The sequence below is a fragment of the Helianthus annuus genome, chromosome 6 (assembly GCF_002127325.2).
Source record: "Helianthus annuus cultivar XRQ/B chromosome 6, HanXRQr2.0-SUNRISE, whole genome shotgun sequence".
Taxonomy (NCBI): Eukaryota; Viridiplantae; Streptophyta; class Magnoliopsida; order Asterales; family Asteraceae; genus Helianthus; species Helianthus annuus.
The window spans coordinates 18,994,042-19,017,239 of record NC_035438.2 but is presented as its reverse complement, the minus strand read 5'-3'; the positions used below and the strand labels follow the sequence as shown (position 1 = coordinate 19,017,239).

The following is a 23,198-nucleotide window of genomic DNA, read 5'->3' as shown; positions in this document are numbered from 1 at the left end:
TTATAAGAACTTATAGTAGAAGTTTCAAAACCACGTCTAACAGAATCTGGTTGGACCACGTACTCTAGCCTCCCATCAACGACTTCCCACTTGCCTCCAGAGTAAACAACAAATCTGATTGCCATATCAATAGAGAAAAAAATATAAAATAAATAGATATTTGTTGTAAAAATTTTGGAGATGAAATTATCTAAACTGTAAAGAGTATACTGCTTGCTACCTAGACTAATCTAAAAATAGAAACGTGTAATATATCAAATTAATAAAAACGAAAACTAATTTTTTTTGTCTAAAGCGTCCAACGAGACTCCTCCAATGCGTCTGTCAGTTCTAAAGAGTCAAAAAAGTACTTTTCTGATTACCGACGCATTACAAGCGTCCCGTTTGACATGTGTTGCGTCATAGCCGCATAACTTGAGGCGTCTAGAGATGCATAAATCAACGAGAAAGCTGACAACCGAAGCGTCTTGTAGACGCATACAAAGCAGCTATAAAAAAGCTGACAGAGGAAGCGTCCATAGACGCATACGAGGTAGCTTTGAAAAAGCTGACAGAGGGGCATCCAAAAGCTGACAAATGGAGGCGTCCTTAGACGCATACGAAGCAGCTTCTAGGGGCATCAAAAAGCTGACAGAATGGAAGCGTCTTCTAGACGCTTAAGAAGCAGCTGTGAGGGGCATCTAAAAGCTGACATATGGAAGCGTCTCATAGACGCATTAGAAGCAGCAGCGTGACGCATAAAAATTTGTACCTAGCCAGACGCATCACACTAAGCCAGACGCAAGCTAATGTGGATGCGTCTGGTAGACGCCTTCGAAGCAATATAACTTTTCAGACCCAATCATTAGCACACGTGTCGCTTGCCTATTCCCTGACGCTTCCTTGTGACCTGCAGACGCATAACAACTCTCGAAAAATGGGATGCCCTGCTCCAAGGAGGCATCAATTGGCTAATTTGGTAAGTCAAACATATTCTTGGCCAATTTCGTAATTTTCCCTTTTTTAAAAGGAACTGGTTTATAACTGGTTAACAAAAAACCGAAAAAACGAAAAAAAGGGTAATTAACAAAACCGGTTAAACTGAAAAAAAGGAGAAAAAACTAGTTTTTAAAAAACCGGGTAAAGTAGTAACCAGTTTTTTTTAAACTAATCGCCGGTTCGGTTAACCGAGCCGGTTTCTCAAAATAACCAATTTGTGCACCTTTGTTAAAGGGTGGGAAGCTTTTACGGCATTCTTCCACGCATTTTGACAAGAACTTGGTCAGTATAGGATTGATTTGTTACAGTATATAGTATATGGACGATATATAAAACCGCAAGAGAAAATCCAAAGAATAAAGTTGTGACATGTCTAAAAGGATGTAAACACGTGTTTTACACCGATCGAAAACCTTCAAAATTCAAAACGATACCACTTAAAGCCGGCTCAATCATTTTAGAGGCCCTAGGCGAAAAGAAAAACAGGGGCCCTTTTCCACAAGTCATTATATTTATTTTTTAAGATATAATAAGAGGGATTTAATCTCCATTTTCCACATGCTCGCCTTTCTGACGACTAACTCTCCCTCTATCTCTCTCGCCGACAACTAACTTGGTGATGTTGCCCGCCATTGTTTCCAGAGCCATCACTCGACCTACATCCAAGTAATATCTCTCCCCCTGTTTGAAGGCAATCAACAAACAAAAAAACACAACAAGCAATATGATGCTACGTGGACCGGTAGGAGCATACTACTATTCGTTTGAACTTTATTATGTATACTGGTAATACGACCCGCGCGCGTTGTGGCGCGGGTACTTCGCAAACGTCAAATGAATTAGTCCAAGGGTTACGTATATGATTGAACTCAGTTTAACCTATATAAGCATCGCGATTGGATCAAAACGTAAAGTAAATTGAATTTATACCATACAATCATAGGATATTATATGCGACCCGACTAACTCGAATACCGTCAAGTCAAAACGAATATGCGACTTGAATCATACGTAGGAAATGTACAAAATAAAGCACGGAAGTATACACCAAGTTAACGTCGAAACGTAGACAAACTCGAACTTATCGGAAAAATATATGAACTTTGTGTCGAAATGTAGAGAAACTTGAATATTATATCGGCTATGCGGCGTGATTATATATAGCTTATTAGCAACCCTTTACGTTAAAACATAGATCAAGTCGAATTTAATAGACGAATCAAAATGTATTATATGTGACCGATTGTTTTTATACAAAACTTACGCCGACACGTACATAGAAAGTATACTCGAAAACGTATTATAATTGAAAACAAAATTTACTTGGAAACGTGGACCAACTTGAATTTATATTGTCAAATCAAGACGTATTATATTTGACCTGAATAGTTTCCGAGCAAAACTGACATCGAAACATACATAAAAAGTAAGCACAAAAACGTATTATATTTGATCCGAACTTGTTTTCAAACAATTTTTTTCATCGAAATGTAGACAACACATTTTTATACCAACATGTACATAAAAATAAGCACACAACAATTTTTTTTAAGTTAACGACCGAATGTATTAAGAAAAAAACAGTTTTGCGCAACGCGAGCGAATATTTAAAAAAAAATAAACAAGTTTTAAGAGTTTTGAACAAAAAAACAAAGAAGCGCCGAGCGAATATTTAAAAAAAAAATAAACAAGTTTTGCACAACGCGACTGTAACATATGTTACAAATTACACATCATTATAACATATGTTACACAAAAACTTGTTTATTTTTTTTTTCTTAAATCTGGTCGGCATTTTTTGATTTTTTTTTTTTTGCTCAAGACCCTTAAAAACATGTATATTACATGTGTGTGTGTGTTTTTTTTTTCAGAAACAAAAAATGTCCGGAGGTTGAGTTTTCTAGGTTTTCTCAATTAAAAGAGTTTCTTATATATCCTTTCCCCGTAAAGTAATACACTTTGCATACATAAATAAATAATAAAGTATTATATACAACCTGTTACCAATAATCATTGAGGTTGATATATCACACAATCTGTTACAACTAATCACACACATTTATTAAAAAACCACACAATCACAATTTTGTGTTTTAATAAAAAAAAACAAGAATCAAACAAATTAATTGAGTATCCTTCCGCCACATTAACCAGGCACACTTATCTTGGAACTATTTCTGATATTGAAACATCGTTTAAAGAACTATGGGATGATCTTTGTTTCGAACGAATACTTTTGGTTGATGAACTATATTCAGGATCAAAGCTAAAAAACGCAGGCTTAGATGGTACTGGAAGCGAGAGAGAAGGGCTATTAAACATAAGAACAACCAGTGACATGGTTGGTCTATCACTGACATTTTCTTGAACACATAATAACCCAATGTGAATACATCTAGTGATGTTGCTCAATGAGTCAGTTCCCATCTTCAGTATGGGATCTATCATGTTTGTTGTTGTATTATTCCGCCAACTTTTCCATGCCTAAAAGAGATTTTCACTTTTAGTTTCTTCATACAATTAAACAAACCAATTTTCAATATTTCATCAAACATAAGTGCTTTTAGTTCCCGAACAAATGAACTATTGTTGATTTGATTAAGTCATTGAAGTTTTATTTACAAATACTTAACTTTCTTTTAGTAGGTAAGTCCTCAGGCAGGCTTCTATTTGGTTAATTTTACCGATAAGTTAATTAAGTCATTAAAATGTATTTGTCATGTCCTGAAATCATGGAAATAAACCACATGTTTTGAACATCAAATTTAGACCATCTGTAATGGTTAATGCCCCCTAAGGTGCATTTTCCGCCATATCAGCCTCACAATGCCCCTTTAAAAATTGTGTAATGGTTAACGTCCAATAATGCCCTTTCAATCATTACTTTCTGTTTGTTTTCTCTCAATTGGACATTATACTAGAAATGTCCCTCCCTCTTCATGCCCCTACAACACCTAAGGAGGCGGTGTTGAGGGCATTATCAAGCCCCTATAATGCCCCATTACGCATGACCTAAATGAATCATGAAAATAGTTTAGGTACTAACACTATGTATCTTTCAAATTTCAATAGATAGACATATCTTTTAAAATTCCATCGGTTGATAACCCGTCGATGATGCTCTGCCAGAAAACGTGATATGGGTAATGCGTTGAAGACAAATTACCAACATGATTTATTGAGAGATCACCGATGGGAGTTTTTGCGATGGATTATCGACAATTATGTAATCCGGATTCGCAACTAAGACGTGTGGGTATTACCGATGGCCGTCTATCGACAAATTACCAAATCAATATGATTAAGTTGATGCATATAGGAATTTTAGTTACACCCCCAAAATAGTAGGATTAAATTGGTGCATACCAACATTTTAGAGTTTATAGTAGTAGGGTCAATACTTACAAAGCTAAGAAGGTGTTCTATGTTCTCTCCGTTACGAAAACATTGGTTCTTTTGACCTGTTGTCATCTCCAATACTAACACTCCAAAACTATACACATCTGATTTTACTGAGAAATGACCATACCTTGCATATTCTGGTGCCATATAGCCACTGTAGGGAAAACATATAGAACGAACAAAATGTAAGAAACATGTGCTATATAATAAAAGAATTCAAATAAAGTTACATTTTAAATTTTATTGAAGGAACTATATATGCTTACTAGGTTCCGACAATTCGACTTGTATTGCCTTGAGTTTCCTCGGGATTAAACAATCTCGCCATGCCAAAATCTGCAATTTTAGGGTTCATTTCTACATCTAATAAAACATTACTAGCTTTCATATCACGATGAATTATCCTTAGGCGGGAGTCTTCATGAAGGTATAAAAGTCCCTTTGCTATGCCTTTGATGATGGTGAATCGCTTTTGCCAATTGAGAAGTGTGCGTTTAATTGGATCTACAACCACCATCAAGAAGTATTCATGTCGATAGTCAATTAAAAAAAATAAAAAAATACAATCGTTTGTTTCGCGAAGAGTATCACTAACTTTAGTCCCTTTTTTGACATTAGTTACTTGTGATGTAATAATAAGATTTAGAGTAAATTATAGAATACATCCTTTATGTTTATACCAGTTTTCAAAGTTTGTCGACTACCTTCTAAAATTACAGAAAATGTACTTTATGTTTGAAAACCTTTATACGTTCGTCCTTTAACTCAAACCTTGTTTATTTTTAACGTTAAATCTGATAACATGGACCCCACATGAAGGTATTTTTTCTTATTTAAATAAATATGAAAATAATAAATTTAAAAACTTAATATATGTAACACCATCTCTATATGAAACAACACACACTATCTCTCTTTTACGACCATTAATCAAACAACACTAGTAATCTCTTTCAACCTCCACCATGGACCACTGGCCACCACCACCACAACCTGCCACCGCAACATCCACCCACACAACCTAAACCCCCTAAAAATCCTTTTACCACCACCACCGCAACACCAAATCCTCTAACCTATACTTTCCTCACATAGAGACCATTACCCACACGAAGAAACCGGAAAAAATAGTGTAAAGGGAAGATTTACAGCGTCCTCTTCTGTGTCTGTCCTGATGATGTCAAATCAAACTAGGGTTTCTATTTTGGAGTTTCTTAGAAATTGATTAGGGCGTCAATCGGTGGGTTTAGGGGGGTGTTTGGGATTACTTAGGGGGGTGTTTGGGATTACTTATTTTAGTGACTTATTAGCTTATTGACTTTTTGAAAAGTTAAAAGGTGTTTGGCATGAGATTATTATGTGAGAGGAAAAGTCAATATGTCACTTCATTGTGACTTATTAACTTTTCCAAAAAGTCATAAGTTGTTTTGAAAAGCTAAGCCAAACATGGCCTAGGTCCAACGAAGGAGGGGAGCCAAATGGATTCAGTTTATATGGCAGCGATGGTTATAAGTGGTGGTTCGCTTAGGTTATAGGGTTTTAAGGTGATGTGGTGGTTATAACGACGAGAAAGGTAGGGGATGTGAAAGGTTGCAGACAGTGGGTAGTTAGGGTTTCAAAGAGGTGTTGGAAGGGTAGGATCGGTGGTTCCGGTGATTTGGAAGGGAATGAGGTTTGTGGTGGTAAGTTGTGGTGGCGGTGGTGGTGGTGGCTATTAACAGTGGTGGAGGGTGGTGGTGGTGGGGGAGGTGATTTGTAGGGGAAATCAAGGGGGAATTGAAAAGAACAGCCAAGCCAATGTAAGGCTAGCCCACTTGATAAAGGCACTTGCCTAAGGTTGTGTGTAGCGGATAACATTTGCCGTTAAAAAAAGAATGGAAAAGAACAATTATGCCCCACATGAAGTGACCTAGTTTAACGATAAAAATTAACATGGTTTAGGTCAAACATAAAGTACATTTTCTGTAATCTTTGAAGCTAAAAGACACACTTTGAAAGTTGGTATAAACATAAAAGACATTTTTTGTAAGTTACTCTAAGATCTATCTTAAAAAATGTGTACCCTATGTAAACAATAAATCTTGCATCTATATCTAGTTATCTTATTTTGGGATATCACATGTGGTGGTGGTATTTTTAAGGAACTTACCAAATATAAATTTATCAAGACTTTCATTGTGCAAGAACTCATAAATGAGAAGTCGTTCGCTCCCTTCTAAGCTAAAACCAAGAAGTCTAACCAAATTACGATGTTGAAGTTTTGCGACCAGCAAAACCTCATTCTTGAATTCAATGTCACCTTGCCTGGAATCCGTAGACAACCTCTTAACTGCTATTTCACACCCATCTCCAAACTTACCCTATAACCATATATGATACATAACAAGTATAAGTGACTATGTGATATTAATGTTATCTTTTGGCACATAACTAGCAATATCAATTTGTCTATACCTTGTAAACCGCTCCAAATCCACCTTGTCCGAGCTTATTGTCTTCCGAAAAGTTATTTGTAGCTCCTCTCAAAGTACTAAAGTTGTATTTTAAAGATTCAATGTTGTCAATCTCCATGTTTTCAGCTAGTAGAGAGATAGAGAGAGAGAGTTAAAAACAAAAGTTAATAATGCAAGCCAAGGATCAATCTTTTATTACTTTTAATATTTGTGGATGTCATTTGCTTCTTCTTCCTGCTCATTAATCTTAAGAAGATACACATGAAAGCAATGATTATGATGAGGCTAACTGTTACAACAACGATTACTATTTTCCTAGTCCGTGTCACGTTTGAGCTTTTACCTGCAAATAGGGACAAGTATTAGTGTATGGATTAGGATCAAATACAAAGGCTCTTTAAAATAAGAAGTGTGCAAAGCCTCCTAAAAAATCATGCTTGTCTAAGGTTGTGTGTAGCGGAGAAACACCTAAAGCGTTACCTACCACCGACGTCTATCAAACCTGTCAACTCACCTTCACGCCTCCCCTCCGTCCCCTTTAGGGTAATTTCTGTTGCCCAGAATCTTCTTAACGAACAATGAATATAACAACGAATGAAATAAAAACAAACTAACCTTGATTGAATGAATACAAATCTTGAATGTATGTACAAGTGAATGAATGAGAATGTTTTTACAATAGAAATCCTAACCCTATTTATACTAATTGAAGAGGTGCAAATCCAATAGACGTGTCTCTTCGCGAACAGTTGCGTCTTTTGATCTTGTGGCTCTTAATCGATTTGAAAGGTTGCGTCCCTGTGTTTTTGTTTCCTGTCCTCGATCAGAGAAGGGTACGCCCCTTTGGATGTGTCGATCCAAAAACATGTAGGTTACTATCTTTCGTTTTGTCGCATCTAGTCCCCGCACTTCTATCACTAATCTAATTCTAATAAAAACTAACTATTAATTAATTACATAATAAACCCTAATACTTATAGGATGTGAAGAGATTATGATTTCATTCACCCCCTAATCTCGAACATCCTTAAGTTGCACCTTGATCTTTTTCCATATCTTGCTTGCCATCGTGTGCTTGTTGAAGTAGATCATTGCAGTCTTCTTTGATTGCCATTAGGAGAGTTGGTTCCTCGTCTTCCTGTACCAGATTTGTTTCTTCTTCTCTTTGGTTTGACTCAGGACAATCTGAGGCATAATGACCAAACTTTTGGCAATTGTAGCATTTTATCTTGCTTAAATCCTTCCCAAACTTTCTTTCGTTGCTTCTACTCTTATAAGCATCATGTGATGAATCTTCATCATCTTTTTCTTGTTTGAACTTTCCATCACGCCATTTGTCTTGCGATGAGTTGAACCTTCCCTGTCCATTCTTCCCAAAACGCCTTCCACGACCATAGTTCTTGTCGCGTCACGTATACATGAGTTTCTCTTGATTATATACCGGGTTTTCATCCACCAAACCGGTCCTTTCTTCATAGGCTTTCAACCTTCCAATTGTCTCGTCTAGCGTCGTTGTTTCTAAATCAGCGAATTGTTCAATGGTTGCAACAATTTAAACGAACCTTTTTGGTACAGAACTCAGAAGTTTCCGTACTAAAGTTGGTTGATCAAAAGTTGATCCAAGACCACTTGCCCTCGTGACAATACTATTTAGTCTTGCAGTGAACGAATCGATAGTGTCTTCCTCCTTCATCTTTAACATCTCAAACTCTGTTTTGAGCGTTTGAAGACGTGCCTTTTGCACTCGATCTGCACCGACGTGCCTAGTCTTTAATGCATCCCAAATTTCTTTTGCACTCTTGCAACTTGTATTATCGTATCTTCCGGTAGTGCTTGAAATAAATAAGCGGTCGCCATCATATCCTTCTTTTCATCCGCTTGCGTATTTTCTTTTGGTTCTATCATTTCCCATAATCCGTTTGCCCTCAAAATGGTTTTTATACGGATTGCCCATACCGTATAGTTTGTAGACTTTAAGATAGGACACTGAAACTAGGAGAACGAACTACCATCTTTAATCACTACCGCGTTTGACGGAGAGGCTCCTCCTGAATCCGCCATAATTTCTTTTCCAACAATTTTCACTTTCAAAACTTTTGTTTTCTCCTAAAACCGAAGTCTATGATTCCAAAAAAATTCACACTAACTTTCTAACGTGGAATCAAACCAATTTCTAAACCTTATATAAATTCCAGAAAAAATAGAACGTAGAACCTGGAATTTGCGAACCGACCGACTTCTCTTATCGTGATTCACCGCACGGTTTTCTGACTTTTCTTAACAACCCTCTTGGCTGCGTTTTTTTTCTTCCTTCTTGATTCGCGACTCTCTAAACACAAACCAAAAAATCAGCCCCAAACCCGCTTGATTTGCCACTAACCTTCTCAACCGAACACCCTCTTGATGCTTTGATATCACAAAACTTCTCAGATTTTGTGTCTTTTGCAAATTTCAAACAACCCAAACTTCTCAGATTTGCGATTGCTTCTTCAAACCGGAATACAAACTTCTCAGATTTGTTTCCGTCTTCTTAACTCGAATCGTAGCCTCTTGCCGTGATTTGAATTAAACAAAAAAACTCAGAATCTGAACACCCTCAGTGATGATCAGATAAAAAATCGAACACCCTCCTGATGAACGATTAACGAACGAACAACAATCGTACCCGCTTGATGCGATTGATGTTAAAACTTAACAAAAAAACAACCTAATCGACGCCTCCTGCGTGATTAGAATTGTTAGGGGAATTCAACCACCCGCCTGATGATTGTTTTCCAAAACGAATTTGAGCCCTAGGCTCTGATACCACTGTTGCCCAGAATCTTCTTAACGAACAATGAATATAACAACGAATGAAATAAACACAAACTAACCTTGATTGAATGAATACAAATCTTGAATGTATGTACAAGTGAATGAATGAGAATGTTTTTACAATAGAAATCCTAACCCCATTTATACTAATTGAAGAGGTGCGAATCCAATAGACGTGTCTCTTCGCGAACAGTTGCGTCTTTTGATCTTGTGGCTCTTAATCGATTTGAAAGGTTGCGTCCCTGTGTTTTTGTTTCCTGTCCTCGATCAGAGAAGGGTACGCCCCTTTGGATGTGTCGATCCAAAAACATGTAGGTTACTATCTTTCGTTTTGTCGCATCTAGTCCCCGCACTTCTATCACTAATCTAATTCTAATAAAAACTAACTATTAATTAATTACATAATAAACCCTAATACTTATAGGATGTGAAGAGATTATGATTTCAATTTCACCCTCATTCTAAGACGCTAAACTCTCTTAACTATCTTAAAATCATGTAAAACTATCTTTTTGCCCCCAATGAGCTCATTCACAACATAGTATAGATACTTAAACTTAGATAAACTGAATTACATTTTGTACCTTGTAGTGATGGTGATGATGAAACTGGTGGTAGCGACGGTGATGACGATGAAACTGGCGGTGAAGGGATGCCCTCGTTAAAAAACCGACTAAGACCATAACTATATCTGCACATAGGTTGAAAGACTGTCCCTCCAATCTTCCCACTTTGGTTAAAAACCGTCGCATAGTAACTGTATGCATTTTCCAAGCAATCTATGCACTGCATCTTCGATAAGTCTGGAGTACACTGCACAAGCCCATAAATCGTTACAAAATCGGGCCCAGTCGTGTTCCCTGCAGCAAACTTCAGTAACGAGTCACCAGCAGCCGCATCAGCTTTCAGCTTATTCATCAACGACGAGAGATCCTCAACAAACCGATCCCTTTGAGCTGAGGTTATTGTGTTAACCAAAACTCTATAACCATCAATATGATAAATGTTCCCCAAAACAGACTTTGTGGAGTATTTTAACCAACACATCTCATAGTATCCTACTGCTTCCTTTTGGTTAGGACAGAGTTCTCGCAACTTAACCATCGAGTCATTTAGACAGCTCAGGCACAAATCTGGCTCTATGTCGCCTCGACAAATGGCTGCGGAGTAGACCATATCGTTCCCTTCCAGGGTAGAGTGGTTGAAGAAACCCAAGCCAGAGTTGGTGGTGGGGAGAGTGGAGAAAGTGGTGTCGAGGTTTCTTTCAAACGTACTGTTTATGGTGTAATTATCGTTGTTTGCACAAAAATAGAAAATAAAATCGGGTTGAGCTAAGGTGACGGTATTGGTTATACATATAAAACAAAGAAAGATCCGTAAGAAGAGTTGTCTGGCAGTTATGAACATGTTTTGTTGGGAGGTCTTGGGAGATATGGTTATGAATTTGACAATAAGGGTGGGAGGAATAGGCTTATATGAAAATATAAGCAGTAAATTAAAACAAGTGGTGCATGTGGTACTTTAAATATTAAATCTAACAAAACCTATTGTAGTATTGCCAAATGTAATCACCTTATGGATACTGAATATCTCCAACGTTGTAAGGTGAAAGAAACCAACACCTGACTTGAAATAGAGGGGGAGGATGGATGGGTTTGACATGACGAGGTTCGCTCCGGTTTGGGTATGCGGTTCGAGTTCGCGATTCGCTAGTTGGGACGAATTCGGTTTGGGGGGGGGGGGGGTAAGTTCATTTTGGTACGATCCGGTAAGGTGTACCATTCTGTCCGGTTCGGTATATACAAATTAAAACAACAATTACTAAATTCATAAATTCAAATGATCAAAATACAATATTCATATTACCAAAATAGAAAACATAAGTTTTAAAATCCTAATCTAGACGTGTCCTTGATCATCACCACGGTTGAATTAAAGCCTAGAATTCGCTGAATTGAAACCTAGAATTCGCGATTTGGAAGCGTATGAAGTCGTATTCGTATTCCGTACCATACGAAACGTACCAAAACGAAAGTTGGGCGAATTCCGTGACTATGGTCCGACATGACACAGACATCGAATAATTGAAACATAACCGAAGTAAAGGAAAAAATGAACCAAAACAACCTAACCAATTGGAAACTCGGCTGTTTGGTTTATGATTTTTTATTTATAACTGAATTTTATGGTTATTGTTATATATCACATTATCCTTAGAAAAATATAGTGTACTAATCAGTGATAGTTTGATCTGACAGTGGAAAAGGACTTCAGTGGTTATTGAGCCTTAATGGTAACTAGGTTGTCAACAGGAACTTTCTACAGAGGATTGAAACTAGCTATTGAATGATAAAGCAACACTTTTGGATAAGGGAGGATTGGTCGTGATCTCGTAGGTAGGGGTGGTTGGAGGAGATCTAAGAATAATAATTAGTAGATAATGTTCATTTAAGTTTATAATTATCTTAGTAGGTTTTATTATTGTTCTAGCTCATTACATTACATAATCAAACAATTACAAGTAACACCGTAACTCAAAATGGCATGACATGTTACATTGTTACTTCAGAATCAAGTCCAAACAATACAAATAAATAAAGCTCAACATAAGTAAACAATCTATCAACTTATATGAATTTTCAAGGCAGTTCAACTCCGTCCGGTTATTTCAAGAATTGTGAACTCTTCATTTTCCCTCAATGTAGCATTAATTACATGTATTGTGAACCGATGACTGACCTCTTAGCTTAGTCGACACCAAGTATCTATCTTTATGGAACAAATGAATGAGTAATATAATGTAACTGGTTATATCATTCGTAGCATGGCCAACATAAACGAAACTGAATATAACTAAACTGAACGAAACTTAAAACTAAACTTAATTGGAACATACTTGAACATACAAAACATAATTATATGCGAGGTCCAAGTAAACGCTTATGATATTAGGGTAAATCTCTGTGTATTATTCATGAAACAAAGGACCCGTTATATAGGGATGTACAAGCCAAAAATAAGGAAACAGTATATCTCCTAAAGCAAATACAATCATACAAAATACACAATATATCTCGCTAATAGTCCCCCGCAGTTCGAGCGGTATTAGAAAGGACGCTCAAATTGGATCTGAAGCTTTGAAAAAGTTGTCGAGGAAGTCCTTTGGTAAAAATGTCGGCATATTGACTGGAGGCCGGTACATGAAGAACTCGAACATGACCAATTTGAACCTTTTCACGCACAAAGTGAATATCCATCTCAACATGCTTCGTGCGTTGATGTTGCACTGGGTTCTCAGACAAGTAGACAGCCGAAACATTGTCACAGTAGACTATAGTAGCAGTACGCAAAGGAACATACAATTCGAGAAGCAGATTACGTAACCAACTTGCTTCAGCAACTGCATTAGCAACGCCGCGATATTCAGCTTCAGCACTGGAGCGGGAGATAGTGTGTTGACGCTTGGACGACCAAGAGACGAGATTGTCTCCCAAAAAAACACAATATCCAGATGTGGAACGTCGAGTGTCGGGGCATCCGCCCCAATCAGCATCGGAGTATGCGGTCAATGCTAAGGACTTTGAAGCCGAGATCCGTAGACCATAGTCGAGAGTGCCCTGTAGGTAGCGAAAAATGCGCTTCATGAAAGCGAAATGGGGTTCACGAGGTGCGTGCATAAATAGTCAGACTTGTTGAACGGCATACGTAATATCTGGTCGGGTGAAGGTAAGATACTGAAGGGCCCCCGCGAGTTGACGGTATAACGTTCCATCTGGTAACAACGTACCGGTAGTGCCGCTAAGTTTAGTGGACGTGTCCACTGGCGTAGTGCACGGCTTGCAGTTTGCCATAGAAGCTCGTTGTAAAATCTCCCTAGTGTATTGAGCTTGAGACAGAAAGAGACCGTTATCGTCACGTGTAGCCGTGATGCCCAAAAAATATGCAACTGACCAAGGTCCGTCATGGCAAAGACGGAAGACAAGGAACCAATAATGCGAGCTAACAAACCTGGTTCAGACGCAGTCAAGATAATGTCATCCACATATAATAAAAGATATGCCATATGGTTTCCTTGTTTGTAAATGAAAAGTGACGTATCACATGTGCTACTTCGAAATCCCTGTGACATAATGAATGAGGCAAATTTGTGGTACCAAGCCCGCGGTGCCTGTTTCAGTCCATATAAGGACTTCTTGAGTCGACACACATAATCAGGACAAGCCTTGTTGACAAAACATGGAGGCTGATGCATATACGTTTCTTTGAGATCACCGTGTAAGAAAGCGTTCTTGACATCAAGCTGATGAATAGGCCAAGAACGTAAAACCGCAAGAGATAATACTGTACGTGTAGTGGTTGGTTTAACAACCAGACTAAACGTGTCTTCACAATCAATACCAACTGTTTGAGACTTCCCATTTACTACTAACCGTGCTTTATAACGCTCCAAAGAACCGTCGGACTTAACCTTATGACGAAAGAGCCACATACAACGTATAACCGGGTTATCCGTGGGACGCGGCACAAGTTCCCATGTACCATTATTCTCTAAAGCACTATATTATGTTTTCATAGCTTCGAGCCAATTAGGATCCGATAAAACTTTAGCGTATGAGGAAGGTATGGGAGAGATAGTAGAGGAGGTGGTAGTGAGGAGATTAAGACGGTTTTGAGGTTTAGAAATACCTGCTTTGGCACGAGTAGTCATCGAATGCTGATTGGTTGTGGGAGGTATAGGTGCAACAGGTGAGGGTGGTGGGTTTGCGGATGGATGGATTGGCAGTTGGGTGGTAGAGGTGGGATGGTGTTGGGCCAGTTGTATGTTAGGGTGTTGGGTCGGTTGGGCTGGTGAAGTCGGGTGGGGTGTTGAAGTAGGGGTTGGCTGTAAGGGTGGTTGGGCCGGTGGTGTTTGCGAGTGGGGATGGACCAGGTGTGGGGTTTGGGCCGGTGGTGTTTGCGAGTGTGGTTGGGCCAGGTGTGGGGTTTGGGCCGGTTGTGGTGGAGCAGAAGGGATGTGGGCTGGATAAAAGATGGAGGGGCTCGGATCGTCATCCAAGAAGAAGTATGAGGAGGACGAGATCGGATGATTAAATGGGAAAGTAAGTTCATCAAACAGAACGTGGCGAGATAGATGAACTTTACCGGTAATCGGGTCAAGACACCGATAACCACGATATTCACTAGGATATCCAAGAAAGATGCACCGCATGGATCGAGGGTGTAACTTATGTGGTTGAGTGGCCGATTGGTTCGGATAGCAAGCACACCCGAAAACCCGTAGGTGGTCATAAGTGGGGTGACGGTGGTATAATGCAAAGGTAGGGGTATAGAATTTAAGCTTTTTAATGGGTAAAATATTATGAAGGTAGGTACTTGTATGGAGAGCTTCGACCCAAAAGGTTGGTGGAATATGAGCGTGAAACAAAAGAGAACGAATAATGTCATTTAGACGACGTATCATCCGCTCGGATTTTCCGTTTTGTGAGGACGTATGAGGACACGAAAAACAAGACCGTTGTTTTGAGCAAAGGACTTGAAGTTGTGATTATCAAACTCGCCCCCGAGATCACATTGGAATGATTTTATTTTTCGGTGAAACTGGGTGTTGATTAGCTTATGAAATTTGACAAATGTGGGAAAGGCGTCAAATTTAAACTTTAGTGGGTAGGTCCAAACAAAGTTGATAAAATTGTCTAGTAAAACCATATAGTATTTGTAGCCAGAATTACTAGTGATTGGTGAGGTCCATAAGTCGCAATGTATAATATCAAAAGGTGCAAAGGTAATAGTATTTGAATCAAAAAACATAAGTCTTTTACTGTTTGCAAGTTGACACGAATGACAAAGTGACAAAGTTTGACTTTTATTACAAGAAATAATTGAATTACTAGATAAAAAATCTAAAACTGGCGCTCCGGGGTAGCCGAGGCGATTATGCCATTGAGATGTAGCGGAGGTGGTGAGAAAAAACTTGAGCTGGTGGAGTGAAGGGATAGAGGTCCCCCGTGCTATTGTGGCGGGAAAGAGCCTTGCCAGTCTTGAGATCCTTCAAAGTAAAACCAAATGGGTCAAACTCAATAGAAACATGATTGTCACGAGCGAATTTTTGAACGGATAAAAGATTTTTGACAATTTGAGGTGAATATTTGATATTATTTAGGGTGTAGGTTTTGTTGGGTAACGCATGTAAGCTATGACCGGATCCTTTTATTGAAAGCCCTTGACCATTGCCAACAAAAATAGTGTTTAAAGAATAAAATGGTAAAAGGTGTTGAATTTTATATCGTTCATTCGTAATGTGATCAGACGCACCTGTATCGAAGTTCCATGGTTGGCCTGAATGGTTAAGTTGCATATTCTGAAAAGCTGCGCCAAGATCGGTTGGGTTTAATGCGTTGTAAGACGGCCCATTGGGCTGATTATACAGCATGTTAGCAGATTGGGCTTGCTGCGAGTTCGGGCCAGATGACTGCGAGCTTTGGTTGGGCCATTGGCTGGGAATATTGGGCATGTTGGGCCAGCCGAATGGCTGGGTTGGATAGGGGCAGGGAGGGATAGCCCAAGGTGGAAAAAAATTTTGTTGAGAGCCCTGAGAACGACCGTAGTCGTTGCCACCATTACCATAACCATTGCTGCCATTATTAGACTGATTTCCTCTCCCGCGACCATGCCCACGGCCGCGACGATTCTGCGAGTCCAGGTTACGAGAAGAGTTCCAGGAGTCCGGGTTGCAGGAAGAGGTTTGCTGAGCCGGTTCTGGGTTGGATGGGTTTGGCGGTGTTGGTTTGTTGGAGGTGAGGTGCACTTGTGCAGTTTCAAGAGCCGCCAGCCGTTGTGCTTCGCGTTCGATCATGTCTCGAGCAATATCCCATGTTGGCGATTGTTGATGGATCAGTGTCGCGGTTACCGAGTACTCGGGAGGCAGGCCGCGAGCCAGTTGGAGTACCAACCGAGATTCAGGTACGGGCTGATCCACATCTTTCAGTTGCTCGCCAATTTCCTTTAGCTTGGTGCAGTATTCGTTTAAAGAAGAGTCTAAAGAAGAGCAGGCTGATAGTTTGTGATTGGTGAAGGCATGTTCGAGAGTGGCTGCCCGAGAACCTTTGTTGTTTAGAAACACACCTTGTAAGCGAACCCATGTATCCCTAGCCGTGGTCTCAGTCTCGAGTACGCGGACGAGAAGGTCATCAGATAATGTTCCATAAATCCATTGCAGGACGATGGAGTCGATCTTGGCCCACGAAGCATACTCTGGATCCGTGTCTACCGGAGGGTCGGTTCCGTCGATGTGGTGCAGAACCTCGTAACCTTTTGCGTGGAGCATGAACAACTTTACCCAAGACGTGTACGTGACTTTGATGCCATCAAGAACACGAACTTTGTGTTGAATGTTGGTAACCGTATAGACCGGGTGAAGGGTTTTGGCCGTAGCCGACTCACCGGGCGGAGGAGGTTTGGGGGTGTCGTTGGTGGTGTTGTCAACGAGATTGTCCTCAACGATGGATGATCGGCGAAGAAAGTAGGGAACGAAGGCGGTTGAACGGCGAGAAAAAAAAGGCGTTATGGCTCTGATACCATAAATGCTTATGATATTAGGGTAAATCTCTGTGTATTATTCATGAAACAAAGGACCCTATATCTCCTAAAACAAATACAATCATACAAAATACACAATATATCTCGCTAATACCAAGTACTAAAATTTGACACTCATATAGCCAAAATTGTTGGAAAACGTTAGATATCAAGTTTTTAAAATCATGTGGATGTCAATCGAATTAATTCTTTAAATTTATATGGAATTGGAACTTAGATTTAAAGACACTTTGGGAAATTTGGTTTTTATTTTATTTTTCTGACTTGATCGGTATTTTTTTCTTTTTTTTTTTGAATGGCTACTAATGATTTGAAACATAAGAACAACCGACGACATGGTTGGCATATCACTAATATATTTTTGAACAAATAATGACCCGGTTTAAGTATACTTGTGCTATTATACAACAAACTTGATTGTCTTCAACGTTGTATCTATTAGGGGGTAGGGGTGGTCATCACTTGTACAAATTCCATTACTCATAACATCCAATCAAGTTCCGCCATGTCATCAACCATTATTCCACCACTCACAACCTTTTTAGTGGAAATGTCCATCACTCACCACCACACCCAACAATTTCCCCACAACCAACAATTTCCCTCATCACCCAATATCCCATAACGTGTTATATATATAACGCGTTGTCATTTTAACGCGTTTTAATTTTCAGTGGCGGTGGTGTTATTATTGGTATCACGCGTGAACAAATTTCATCACGGGGAAAAGTGTTCCCACCCCGCCTACCCTTATAATTGTTGTTCTATTTCGTTAACTTTTCCCTGCCTAAAAAACATTTTTATTTTTGTTTCTCATACTAGGATTAAAAAAACAATTTCCCATACGTCATCAAATATAAAACTTTCTTGAAATGCCTTTAATGATTTAACTATGTCATCAAAGTTTTGTTCTTATTCACAAATATATGTATATAAAATGGTTTGAGTGGTTTAAGTCCTCGACCAAACTTATTGACATAGTAAAGAGGAAACCAATAGACCATTTCTTTCTTCTAACACTTGAAGTCAACGGTCACTTGTTTAGACTGAACCATGATCAAGACATGTCCGGCCTTGTCATAAAATACATTACACGACTTTTTTTTTTTCATTTAACTGAATAATAAAGATACGTTTGTTTACTTAAATTACCCCTCTTTTATCATCGAATCAATAAATCATTCACCTTTATATAATATCTTAGTGTTTCTATGAAGAAACAAGAGAGAAACATGGGAGAAAACTCATTGATAACCATTCCATCTCATACATTACACATATATGCACTCGTTAGCATGTAACCGAAACTAATTACACATATGATAAGTATTTTGGTAGTGATGCTTTTAGATTACTTAGGGGCTGTTTGGTAGCCTCTGAATGGTCATTAAGAGACTATCTCTTAATGACATCATTACGAATTTTACCAATGAGAAGGTAGAAAAATGTGACATGTGATGATTTACCATTCAGATGTTACCTCTTAACCATTCAGACTTGAGGTTACCTCTTATTCGTTCAGAAGTTTTAAACCATTAAGAGGTAGCATCTGAATGGTCATTAAGAGGCTACCAAACAGCCCCTTAGAGGATGCTAGTTAGCACTTTTGATTGTTTTAGATTACTTGGGGTGCTAGTTAGCACTTTTGATTTACAAACCGAACTGAGCTTAAATTGAAGGAGTATATTTTCAAGCATTTTTTCGATCGAGCATCGAGCAATTTGGACAACCCTAATTGGTATCATCTATATTTTAATTTATAGGTTTTCCAGAACGAATACTCCATGATGATGAAGTGTATTGAACATAAAAATTGATGATATGATATATATCACTGGGTTGAGGCACATTGGGGCATTGGCGGATCTAAGAACGTTTTTCACTGAGTTTCTTTTGTTAGATTCTTACTAATTCTCACTATTGTTTTCCAAATCATACGAGATTCTCACTAATTTTTCCCATTTTTTCTAAACCGAATGGGGTTCCTGGGAACCCACAAAAGTGGCCTAGATCCGCCCCTGCATTGGAGAACCTTAGAGGAATCGACTTACACGAACTTCAACTATCAGTGGTGTTAGAGCCGACTCGTAGAAATATATATTTAGGGTATAGCTTTTAAGGTTTAGAGTTTAACTTTAGTGTTTATCTTTTAAGGTTTAGGGTTTCTGACTAGCTCTTGACAAGCCGATTCCAACACCACTAGAATAAGTTCAATTAAAATTTATTTGAGCTGGTTCCTGGTTTTTTGGAGCATTCTAATAGACCTACCTTTATATCACTTATATATTATTGAACATTATATAATAACCCAATTTATATACTTCTTATGATGCTTGATGAATTATATTATATATTTATGTTTGGGAATTTATACAACTAGTGTTTTTCAGCATCGCGCGTTGCGCGAGTGGCACGGTAGGCATGCGTATTGGGTCTGCCGTCCATATTCAACATGTGCCAATTGCGTACTAAAACGGGGTCTTCGTTCTGCTGTCCATATTCGAAAGGTGCCAATTACGTACTAAAATGGGGTTTTTGCAAATAGGTAAGACTTACAACACTAACCAGAAGTTGAGACCTGCAATGTAGAGGCAAGCATCTCTTTTAGATATTTAATATTGATAAAATATAACTAAAAAATTGAAGAATCCAATTTGGTGTCAAATACCAGCACTATTATATTTATGATATTGTTAGTTTTTTTTATTAAGACCACATCATGACATCCATTTAACACTCAAGATCCTAGATTCATGAAGAAAATTAGAACTTATATCAAATATATTGATGATGGGTAATCTACAGTAATAACATACAATTTTCACTATTTATTTCGGTAAAAAGGAAAGAAATGTGAAGATCGAAATGCACATAATTCAAGGTTATAACTTACAAGTAAGTAATAAAACATGTATATAACCCTTAAAAAAACTCACCTTCAAATGAAGAGGAGCACATTTGTAACCAGACCCCATATAGTTTTGATAATCCATGGACTGTTGGTGATCCCTATATAAGCCTGTGATGCAGATGGTTTTACTTTCTACACCTCTTTCATGTAGTACTTTGTGCCCACCCTAACAAGAGCTCCACCAAAACTTGATTTATGGTATATAAATTAACCGCATTCATTAAATCCAGCTACATTTACTACAACAAATCCATAATCAACAAACTATACACAATAAACTTTAAATAATCAAAAGATTAATTATTTTGAGTGTTTGTGTTTATACCTTTCCGAATCCTCTGTTTCTATCATTGAACAAATCTAACCCGTCTCGTCACCGTTGACCATAGTTAACTGAGTTAACTAAGGGAAAGAGACCCATTTAAGACTCCTAGCTTTCGGTCACCACCCGTTTATTATCCAAACCACCACCCTTGTCCACCGACCTATGGCGGTTCTGTCACCGGAAACATCACCCGTACTCGTTATCAAACATGACCACTCCAGCCATCGTGTAAATCTCTTTTGGTCTCCATCGTCCAAGCTAGCCAACCCATCAACAACAACCACCACATTAAACATCATAGTTCATTCCAACACCCATCACCACTGTGCACTACCGTAGGACCACCACCTTAAGCCTAACCGTAAAACACTATGGCCGGCGGCCTGCCTTGCCACCGACAGTGTCACGACCCCTGACCGCACCCTGGACGGGAGCCGCTGTAACGCCCGGCTCTTTTGTACTTTCCATTTATAGAAAGTTTTGTTCGTATTTCTATTTTTGGAAACTTTGTATTCTGGTAATCGTTCCCTTCTTTGTAATCATTGTCAAACCGAGACTTGGATCATTAATGAAGCTTGTATTTTGTTACATTTATGTTATACACATTCTATGTATGCTCGTATGTTCGACTTCGTGAATCAATCGATGTTTAATCGTTATTCTTGGAAACTATGTGCGAAACTTGTAATTAAACTAAACTTATGCATTGAACGTATTTTGAACGAGAACGACACTTGATTTGATACTTATACGCTTGATTATACTTGGTTTATACTCCTCATACTTAATCACATCTTAAACTATGCCTTTATGGCAAATATGGCCCTTAAAATACCTTAAACGCATCAAACACACAACTTCAGGGGCCAAATTGTAAAAAAAATGAAACTTATCCGGAACCACAAAGGGCTCGCGGCCCGCGTGGACTTAGCCTGATACCTCAGGCGGGCCGCCTGGTCCTCATATCTGCAGAATAGTTGGACAGTCGCGACCAGCTTCGTTTTTAGGCGGGATTTCTTGGTTTAAACCGAGTTTTAGCACTAGTTAACCCCCCAAATCAACCCTAATCACTCTCCTATAAGTACCCAAGGTCCTCCAAGCACTTGGACACTTTCAACACACTCAAATCTCTCAAAACACTCTCAAGTTCCAGCAAGAATCTGCATTTTCGGACAGATTTATACTCTTGCACTAAACTTGGTATAACTTGCTCATTTCTTAACGAAATTACTTGATTCTTCTTCCTACTTGCTTGGTTAATCATGGAGTTTGATTCCTTGACTTCTCCTTGGAGAAATCAGACCTGGAATTGCTCTGAAATTGACCAAAAACTTTCTGTTTTGTTACATACTTGTTTAAACTTCATCCAACTTGTGTCTAACACATCTCACACCAATGTCCTAATGCTTACAACCCCTTTTATGGTTGGTTAAGCTTAAAAACATGGTTGAGACACTTGAATCAGAGGATTAAACCTCATAAACTTTCTGTTTTGTTAGGGTATTTAACCCACAAGTCATGTCAAGCTTAGACTTTGATGAATGAGTGATTGTGGAACAACTTGGGTTGTTCCAACATAAAATCCTCACATGATTTGATGATTTCTTTTAGTTTAGATTATTTACATACTCGTATTAACCCTAGTTCGTGACCCTCCTTGGTTGTCTTTACATCAAGTGAAGTGGTGAACATTCAAGGGGTCCCTAAATGGAAGCATGTTCTTCCTACCCCATACATGACATTCATGAATGACTCGAGGTGCCTAAACGAAGATCTTAATCTTCTACCTCCTACTTGAACTATTGAACTTAATAATATGTAATACTTAACTTAAATATATATATACACACATTCGAACCTTTAATATTAAACTTGTGTTTATATGTTAAGGTAGTAGAATGACATCTAAGACTTAACACTCCAAGTATGATTCTAATGGGCTTACTACCCATGAAATACAATATAACCCTAGTGGTTACATAGTGTCATATAAGAGTGTAAGTTAAAGATGATTATTTTGATATCATACTTTATGTTATGTTAAACTCCAAATTTATAATCTTCCGTTGTACGCCAAACTCACACACCTACGTTTCCTTGTGTAGAAGGACTAGGTGCTCCAACTTAATCCATCCACCAAACTCGCTCGCGGGATTTCAAGTGGGATAGCTTGCAACCACCTGAGTATGCTCGATCCCTTTTTCCCCTTTACACTTTGGGATGCAACATGTATAATTATGCAAACATCTTTAAACTAAACTAAACATACTCAATCCTTGTACAAACATGAAACTAATGTGCTTTACTTATGATTCTTGTATGCTCTATTTGAACGATTTGGAACGTATATGCTCATTAACTTTGCTAGCCCACCTTAACAATTATAGCGCTATAGGATTTACGCACCGCCCGTTAGACTTGGGGTATTGTTAAGTTAAACATTTACCATCCTGCTATCAATTGGGATTTGGTTATTTTATGCGTTGGATTCTTGGGTTTGATCATAGTGTACGCCAAAATTGCATACTAGTAATTCACATATTATGAATCATGTTGGATTTGAGCCTTTTATTCTATTATGCTATGTAAACAAACTTGTATACTCGCTCTTTGCTTTTGCATTGAACTCTATTTTAATACATGTTGCAGGTTGATTATTGAAGTATGGATGATTGATGAAACAAGTTTAGGGTGGACTAGATACACACCTAGATTTATC

The 23,198-nt window shown here is 38.4% G+C and overlaps 2 protein-coding genes across 2 annotated transcripts; both read right to left on the bottom strand.

Moving 5' to 3' along the window:
* Positions 1-3,120: 3,120 nt before the first annotated feature.
* On the bottom strand, positions 3,121-7,119 carry LOC110944472 (cysteine-rich receptor-like protein kinase 8). The gene is made up of 5 exons (XM_035974422.1): positions 6,835-7,119; positions 6,530-6,740; positions 4,647-4,884; positions 4,384-4,534; positions 3,121-3,462 (listed from the first exon to the last, which is right to left on the bottom strand). The coding sequence occupies exons 1-5, from the start codon at positions 6,949-6,951 to the stop codon at positions 3,139-3,141; spliced, it is 1,041 nt and encodes a 346-aa protein (XP_035830315.1). The 5' UTR covers positions 6,952-7,119; the 3' UTR covers positions 3,121-3,138.
* A 741-nt stretch (positions 7,120-7,860) lies between these two features.
* LOC118479508 (putative cysteine-rich receptor-like protein kinase 9) lies at positions 7,861-11,066 on the bottom strand. The gene is made up of 3 exons (XM_035974058.1): positions 10,232-11,066; positions 8,275-8,351; positions 7,861-8,193 (listed from the first exon to the last, which is right to left on the bottom strand). The coding sequence occupies exons 1-3, from the start codon at positions 11,052-11,054 to the stop codon at positions 7,861-7,863; spliced, it is 1,233 nt and encodes a 410-aa protein (XP_035829951.1). The 5' UTR covers positions 11,055-11,066.
* Positions 11,067-23,198: the final 12,132 nt, after the last annotated feature.